This window comes from Botrytis deweyae (assembly GCF_014898535.1).
Source record: "Botrytis deweyae strain B1 chromosome Unknown BDEW_026, whole genome shotgun sequence".
Classification (NCBI taxonomy): domain Eukaryota; kingdom Fungi; phylum Ascomycota; class Leotiomycetes; order Helotiales; family Sclerotiniaceae; genus Botrytis; species Botrytis deweyae.
In genome coordinates, this window is record NW_024066233.1 from 526,080 (window position 1) to 535,020 (window position 8,941).

The window sequence follows — 8,941 nt, forward strand, 5'->3', positions numbered from 1 at the left end:
GAGAGGTGTGTCGTTGTTTGTTTATTTTGAGTGTGCATTTTTTGTATATCATTTCTTGTGTTTGATTATTTGATGATACCATTTTGCGAGGGAGGGAAGAGGTAGAACTGATTAGTTCGTCCTAGGAGGAATCGATGGACGAATTAATGAATGAATGAATCGTTAATACTGACTGTTAAGTCTTCTGGAAGGCACATGACGAGGAAATAAATACTACTCCAGCAAAAAGTAAATTGGGAGGAAAGGAGACTCTTTTGATATCATCAATGGAATATATACAGGTGTTATGTATATCACCACAATCCATTCACCCACATTGTACCATGAATAAAAATAACAACACCCTGCCTGTGAATTTAAATCTCTGTGCTTCTCTCCACTGTTCTGCAACGATCACCTCGATAATGTAGCTTGATAACCAATGGTTTAATGTTCATAATTGAGTATCCATACACATATTGCATATATCTGTACTTTAAATTCTATTTTTATGTTGCTGAAGATTAGATTTGGGGGAGAGAGGAGAAGGGGAGCTCTAATTTGTTTATTGTAACTTGTAAGCGCTGGGAGAAATTGGGGAGGGGGAAGGTTGTTTTGAAATGATGGTTTGTATACCTACATGTATTTATATTTATATACATACTTTTGAATTGTGATTTTGAGAAGTCTTAGGGAGTGGAGTATAGAGTGGTATTTTGGGAGATGGTGAGTACCTATCTTGTGGTTTATGATACGGTATTGTATGGTATGATATATATAATACGGTATCGAATTATTGATATTAATATTGATGTTAAAAAAACGAACTATCTGAACATAGGTATAATCAACACCACAAGAAACAATATTTGAAGAGCTATCTAGGTACTATGCGATATCAAAGGAACCGCTTACCTTTTCGATTCGCTTATCTAACTTTTAATAATTCATTAATATAGTAAAAGCTGCAATCAAGTCAGGGGATCCTTTGCGAAAGCGCTGAAAAGGAGGGTAAGGGGAGGAAGGACAAATCCTAGCTTGTAGCTGGAGAGTTGGGTGTTGATTTCACTCAGTATATGAATTAAAATTTTGATTTGATCTCGGTTTCGGTTTCGGTTTCGGTTGTAGATCATTGGTTTGAGAATATTGAATGTTAAATACTGTATGCTCTAATTTTGAGTAAGTTGTTGAAGATTGGGGCGTTGAGTATTAGGTTGGGTTAGATGTGGTGAAAGGTGTTGCGGGGATTGCGTATGTAGATACTAAAAATGCCTGGCCATATGAATTAATTTGGTACAATTACCTATGCATAGTTAATCTATCAAACAGATTCCAACATCCCAAACCTAGTTTCGAAGCAAGGAAACAGATACCAAGCCAGCTGATACCAATCCCGCTCTTCCTAGCTATTAGTAGCTAGTTAGAAGACCACACACGCCTAAAGAAATTGTATATTGAGAAAATGTAGATAGTAATGAAAAGACGAAAGACCGGGTATCATTCAATCTCGTCCATTGTCAGCTCTTCAAAATTCTCCAGGCCATTGATCTTGATCCTGGTTCTGATCCTGGTCGCTAATAACCGACATCCTCTTCGGTGCTCTTTTTTTCTTCCTTTGCCTTTCCTTCTCTCTAACTCTCTCCCTCACATCTTCAATATCTCCCCCTACGCGGGGACTTTTCGTTCTCTCCTCCCCACCACTATCTAACCTTGTTTCAATGTCCCATGCGCTCGGAGAAAGAGAGGAAGCACCAATTCCACTATTCTGCGTGCCATCGATAGCGGCTCTCGCGTAACTCATCGTTACGTCCGAATTCATACTCACATCCCTGTCTCTGTCTACATTCCTTAACATCCTCTTATCTTGAGCCTTTTCCCGATTATAAAAACTTGCGCCCTCATTATTGTCCGTCATCCGCGCCGAATTTTGTGTTGGTGGTGAAAAAGTTCTTGCGGGATCAAAGGTGGGAGTCTGCGTGTTAGACGAATGAGGATGCGAATACGGTGAGGAGGATTCCTCATGAAGCATTATTGGCACCGTATCTTCTGTTTTCGAATATGGATTTGAATGAGGTATTGAAGGGAAATAGTAAGCTTGATGAGCTGGAAGTATGATCGTATCGTGTTTATGCAAGCTTTCATCATCGCTTGGGTACTTTGCGAGATTGAATGGTGGTGTGATATTTGTATTATTATGTTTTCTAGCTGGTGGAGGTGCAGCTAGGGTGATGGTTTTGGATCGAGTTTGTGGGTTTCCGAATGCACCTTCGTTAGGCGCAGTGATATTGAGAGCGCCATATCTCTCATCCAGAGTAGTATGCCGTTCGCGTCCACGTTTTAAGGCAATATAATTACGCCATAGGGTGAAGATTATGAAAAGGGTAATGAGGAGAAGAATACCAAGACCTACGGATACCCCAATGATTGTGTGCTTAGATAGACCTTTTCTGGACTCGGTGCTAGGAACGGTGGTGTTGTAGCTTTGTCCAGGGGATGTTTCGGTGATGGCATATTGAGAGAAGACGGAGGCATTGAGACCAATGATAGTTCCGTCGGGGGGCTGTTGGTGACATCCTGCTTGGAGAGCTATCAGGACTAGGTTAATTAGTATTTGGTCGTCATAACTTAAGGAACAGAACTCACAATTTGAGAGATAGGATTCGGTGTTGCCAGATTGAAGACAACTTTTACATGCGGAAGTGCCGCCACTCAAAATAGAATTGTAGTTTGCCGAGCAATATCCATAAGCTGTTTCATTTTTGGTGATGAAGTTTCCATCTTCGATTGCTAGTTGGAATGGGCCACAAGCTTTAGAGGTAGAGCACGGTGTCGCTATCGTATCTGTAGCATTGGCAAATCCATACAGGCATGATGCCAAAGTATAACGAATATTATCTACCGGGCGTTAGTACACAAGTGACTTTCAAAAAGTCATGACAAAACCAATCTTACAGATAAAGCAGTGTTGATCATTTTGGTCATTACCAGCTGCAGTACTCAACTGCAAGCAAGAGAGACATGATTTCAATTTTTGGCCAGCTGTAGTGGTTATGAAATGTTCATTTTGGCAGACAATTTCACTTCCATCAATACTGTCCGAGCCCTGGCCATCACTACATAAAGACATGCATGGTGAATCCGGTGTAACCATCAACGCGAGCGCGATGTTGTTGACAAGACTGAGTAGTCCAAACGATATTAAGAACATGGTTGGAGAGATGGTGACCGTAAGTGACGATTATGAAGCTCTCAAGTGAAATTTTGAAACCATCAGTAGGATAACTTTCAGTATCGAGCCTTGCGTTAGACTTTCTAGTATCGTAGAGCTTGTGAGTTTGTCGCACAAGTCAGCCAGACTCGGTAACGTAAAGGTGTTAAATTTATCATGAAAGGCTCCGCTGATCAAATATTTATGAAATGAACATATTGTAAAGACTGCAGCACCTCGAAAGATAGAGAGATTATCAAAACGATCTGAAGAAGTCCTGCGGGTTTGTCGAGCGCGAGAATAGCCGCTTTGAAAGAGAATCCGTGATTCTTCACAGAAATCAATCGAGATTCGAGCTTTCTGTGTTACCTCTCATCCATACGACTTGCCATGTATGAGGGCGAAAGTATAAGGTACCGTGCCGTCGGTGCTCAACATATGCCCCAACTCTTCTCTTTGGAGGATGAGGGGCAAACCTATGTCTGTGGCGACCCAATAACGTAATTTGTTTATGTCCTGCAGGAGTTTTCTAACAAGGATAAACGGATGAACCATTAGCTTTGCCCTCCCACACTCCATCACCCGTGTAGCAATAAACGGGGGTATTCATCATGTGTCTTGGAGATGTCCAAGAACTAAAGCTTATCTATCTATGCTCCGAATAATGCTTGAGGCTTTTATTCGAAACCGTTGTTAGATTATTGCTAATTGGATAACAAACCTTGAAACATGAACAGGCAAAATGGTTGATGATGAATGAAAGATAGGTATAAAACCAATTGTTGGTGATGAAGGTCCGGATATGCAGAAACCAACTGTTGGTGTATGGTAATTAAATCACTGCCTTGTCCATAGCCTACCATCATTCATTTATCCATGCTTGTTTGGCCATCCATCCGCCTCGTAAACTCGTACGCAGTACTACCTACATAGGAGTACAATGAAGGTCTGTATTGTGTTCGGTCCCGTCAAGATGATAACAGCAGTCCGAAATGGTGGCGTGGGGTGGAATAACCAGGTTATGTTTCCCCATTCCGACTCCAACCTCAAGCTACGCGAGTTCCTTGCATGTGTGGAATTGCGAAAGCTGAGCAAAGACTGAACAATCGACAGGGGATCGGAAGGTTTTCAATCGTTTCCAGCCAAGCTTTAAGCGCTTCAATATCGGAATCTGAGAAGGGTAAATAGACAGGGTAGCCTGCATGGGTAAACTCATATACAGAGAAGGATTAGCCGTGTACGCTCTTCCTATTATGTAATCCTGCCTGGGCATTTCTCCAGTCTCAAGTGTTTGCTAATCACTCATACTCTTTTCCCTCAATCTCAGAGAACGATTTCCTTTTCAATGACGGCGGCCACTTGACAAGTTGCTTCATATCTTCAAAGGGTCGCTGATTACGGAGGAGATTCATGAATGCTAGATTAGCGTTTCCCCGCAATGTTAATTAGCACGCTCGTACGTGCGTACCTAGGTAGCTCTAGTTTTAGTAAATCCTAATATTCAACTCAACATGTAGCTCTAGATTATGATAATGTTCATGTTGGAGTACGGAAAGGTCCAGGAAAGCCCAACAGAGGAAAGTCAATACGAAGATTCAAGTCCTCGAGAAATTAATCAAGTCACCAATGTAGATTGAATGGTATCACGTGCTATTTATTTATGCAGCAATGCCTAAGGGTATGTGACAGTAATAATGACAGGGGGACAACATAGGAACACAACATAACAGAGTAGTGATATCAATTTAGTCAATGAGAGACTTAAAGATCCAAAGATCTAATAAGATTCAAACCCTCCACAGGTAACGGCGCTACCTCCAATCGAGTACATACATCATGTCCCTCATCACCAAAAGCCTCTGGAGGGTTGGACCACTGCCAAAACCCTTAGCCTCAATTGTCCACTTTCAACAAGCCAGAAATCTGTTGTACCACCAGCAGTCACGAGATGTTTCTATAATTCCAGGAGGAAAACGTATACACGTTGCTGGTACACATCGTTTACAGACGTTGATTGCCAATGGTATCGCTCAGTCTGCAAAAAATCCACTCAGGAATCCAGTAACCTTGATGGTAGCAAACAACGATTATATTCAGCAATATGTGGATACGGACGGCAAGATTCAAATAATCAAAGACGGCATTGCTACTACCATGGTAGGAGCTGTCGATATGGAAGTTCTTCCTTTCTCAATGGAATATTCTGTTCCTGATGGAACATTCCCTCCTTCTAAGAACTTAAGGTACAAACGTTTATTGATGGATACTGCTCCGAATGAAGATGATCTCTTAGTTGATGCCGTCTCTTCGCTACTTGACAATGCTCCTCGTAACCTTGACCTGAAGGAAAAACACAAAGCGGCGCGATTGCCAATCTCGGATATGAAAGTCTGCGATTTGTCTTATTTTCTTGAATTGAACGCAAAATTTTGTGATCAAGACAAGAGAAAACCTGTGGAGAAGGAAAATGTCGTAGAGATTCGAGCAGCACCAAAAGCTTCGGACCTCGAAGTTGTGCCTATAACTCACATGGCCAAAATCAATACTGACCCTATTGATTATTTGATCTACGGCGAACGGCCAAGAGATCTAATCAAATTTTTCAGAAACATCAAACACAGACTTCGTCCCTCTTCTGTTGTGGTGATAGTAGGAAACAACCCTGGTCTGGTTCAAGATCTACACGACCAAGAATTTCCAGATATATCAAAACGACCAAATTTTGTTGAATGTATCAATGCCACATACAGTAAGTATAGGTTCAATGTTTCTACCTTCTTGTTTAACCTAACTCTGTTCCCCGATTTCACCCTCTAATCTGTGTTTCATCCTATATACTCTTTGTTTCTCGGGAAGCTTTAAAAACAAACTTTCTCCTGATTCTGTCCTTGATACACAATACTGACTCCTCTATCTTACAGTGGGAGAAACTCAGATTACAGGAATTTGGGACTCGCTCCGTTCCGTCCCGATAGTTAGTGGAAAACTCCTTCTAGGTCCACTCGCACGAACCTATGACGATGGTATGACTCCAGGTGAAGTGGAAAAGAGGGAGCAGGAAGTGGAATGCCTTGTCAACAGGGTAATGGATGCACCCCTATTTGGCGCAGAAAGAATCGATAGGCGTGGATTGGAGAGATATAAACTCAAGAAGCTAGTTGCGCGGGCTGTCATTTATCCTCTCACCGTTGCGTTCAATTGCATGATGGGCGAGATCTTTTCGACTGAGGAGCGGGTTACAGAAGCCAGACTGTTATTCGACGAAGCTTGTGCAGTGATGCAATCTCTCGACGAATCATTGACTCGTCAAATTCTCTTGGACAACTTATTATGGGCAGTAGTAAGACACCCGAACATACGTCCTATCATGTTGAAGTGTGTCGAGCTCGGGTTTGACACAAACATTGATTTAGACAATGGCTGGATCATAAAAAATGCACCACAGGGTATGGCTCCAGTTCATACTAAGTACAGCAAAATTGTCAAGGAGAGATCTAGGGAATCAGCAAAAGCTATCGCGGCCGACAAAGAAGAAGCGGCAAAAGCAGAATCGCGACTTAAGATGGCAAAAGAGATGGCCGCAAAGAGAATGAAGGAGAACGATACTGAGGAAGTAGTCAGAAGGGGCTTCAAAAGATTTGCCTTTGGAAAAAAGATCGAAGCTCCATTAAACGTTCCGGATAAAACATACTACAAAACTAGAAGTCCTTTGGAGGCTTCTGGTATTTGGCAAAAGCTAGAGGCTCCTCTTAATGGTCGAGTTAAGGAGGGAAGTGAGAGCAATCCGTCTGTTCATGTTAAGGAGTAGAGACGCTGTTGTACAGAAAATTAGCGAAAAGAGTGTGGAAGAAGGCAATGGAGGGGATATTGAAAAATCACAATTGTAGAATATCTAAACATTCCGAGGTGGGAAGAGTACAATGGATGAGCGACACGTTGTGATTTGCACAACGGGCGTGGATGACGGAAATGTCGATTATGGGACCCTGAGTATCTTTTTCCGTCTAGAGATCTTCTATCAATGTGCAGAAATCGCGGTTGAAACCTCTCCCTACGATACTCGATGATGAAGATTCGAAACGTCTTTTGGTGTCGAAGAGATTCATGGCCATGCTATGAGTTTAGACTTGGCTCGCTGGAAGAACTTATAGAAAATAGCCTAATCCTGGAGTCAAAGCTTTTGACTCCATTTCTGTCTTCCTCTTCCTCTTCAACGCAACCTACCGTCGGCCATATAAATCAATTGTCTCATTTCTACTTTCTGACTTTCTAACTTTCCATTTTTCCATTTTTCTACCTTTCTATTTTTATTATTTTTTAAATTTTGAATTTTTTGAATATCAATATTTATTTGATTTATTATACAATACAAATATAATAAAATTAACCTAATTAAGATTTTATTATAAAAAATATATCAAACTTTTATTATACAATAAAAATCCCAATTATTTATTATATAATTATTATTTTTTAAAAAAAACTAGAATACCTCTATAAATCTTTTTTCCCAAAAAACGAATACCTTTTTTTAATAAATTTATTATTATTATTATCATTACAATCTCAAAAATAATTCTATTTCTTTTATCATTATATAATACAATTCCTGTAAAATGTATTATATAATAATAAATATTTCTATTATAAAAGCTATAACCTTTATTATTTTATTAATTGTAATTCCTATAATTCCTATTATATTTATTTTTATTAATTCTATTATTCTAATTATTATAATTGGGAGTACTATTTGCTTTGTATAATAAATTTAAAGGTATAAATTGAATTTATATAATAATAGAGTTAGAGATAGAGATGGAGGTAAGAGATAAAGGTAATGATAAAGAAAATAATAAAGGTGGTAGTAATAATAATAATTTAATTTGTATAATAAAGGAGGGAATAATGGTTTAGTTTATATAATAAAGGAGGTAGTAATAATTTAATATGTATGATGGTAGTGATAGTGGTGGTAGTAATAATGGTAGAGATGGAAGCTTAGATTTTTCGATGGAGGAATGTAATATATTTATTGTAATTGATATATACCAGAAGCTTTATATGATATGATAGGAAGGGTAGGTAATTATTTTGTATAATTAAGGGTATAAAATTAAGCTTGAAATTTAAGATTGTAAGGATTAAAGATTTTGAAAAGAAAGAAATAAAAAGATTTTAATTAAATTTTTTTTAAAAACACCAATTAAATAATCAAAACTAATATATAATAATTAATTGATTATTAATATTATTGTATAAGAAGATAGATAATATTATTTAAAAAAATAAATCAGAAATAAAATCTTAAAGGATTAATTACTTTTTATTTTTTTATACAATTTTATTATTTTTAATTTCTTCAATTTTATATTTTATTTTTAGCTATACTTTTTTAGAAATTATTATTCTTTTAAAAGTTTTTTATCAATCTTGTGTAGAACTGATTTTGGGGTATTATTATTAATCTTATTATAAAATATTTATTTAATATATTATTATTAATTTGATTATGATATATTAAGAGAGTATTTATTCTTTATTAATAGAAATAGTCTTGAAGATTACTTTTTATTATTAAATTAGTAGAAGTATAAGAGAAAATAAGGAATTAATATTTATTATAAATTTGATATCTATTATAAATTTAGTGTTTATTATAAATCTAATATTTATTACAACTCCCTTATTTAATTATAGAAAAATTAAAAGAAAAAAATATAGAATTTAGAATTATATAATATCTTGAATTTT

At 37.6% G+C, this 8,941-nt stretch overlaps 2 protein-coding genes across 2 annotated transcripts; one reads left to right on the forward strand and one right to left on the reverse strand.

The window, feature by feature from the left end:
• Window positions 1-1,504: 1,504 nt before the first annotated feature.
• EAE98_009239 (uncharacterized protein) lies at window positions 1,505-3,187 on the reverse strand (the record flags this gene model as incomplete). The annotated part of the gene is made up of 3 exons (XM_038956860.1): window positions 1,505-2,574; window positions 2,623-2,874; window positions 2,932-3,187. The coding sequence occupies 3 exons, from the start codon at window positions 3,185-3,187 to the stop codon at window positions 1,505-1,507; spliced, it is 1,578 nt and encodes a 525-aa protein (XP_038806926.1).
• A 1,836-nt stretch (window positions 3,188-5,023) lies between these two features.
• Window positions 5,024-6,995, forward strand: EAE98_009240 (uncharacterized protein; the record flags this gene model as incomplete). Its single annotated transcript, XM_038956861.1, has 2 exons — window positions 5,024-5,936; window positions 6,109-6,995. 2 exons carry the CDS (start codon window positions 5,024-5,026, stop codon window positions 6,993-6,995), a joined length of 1,800 nt encoding a protein of 599 aa, XP_038806927.1.
• Between the last annotated feature and the right edge of the window lie 1,946 nt (window positions 6,996-8,941).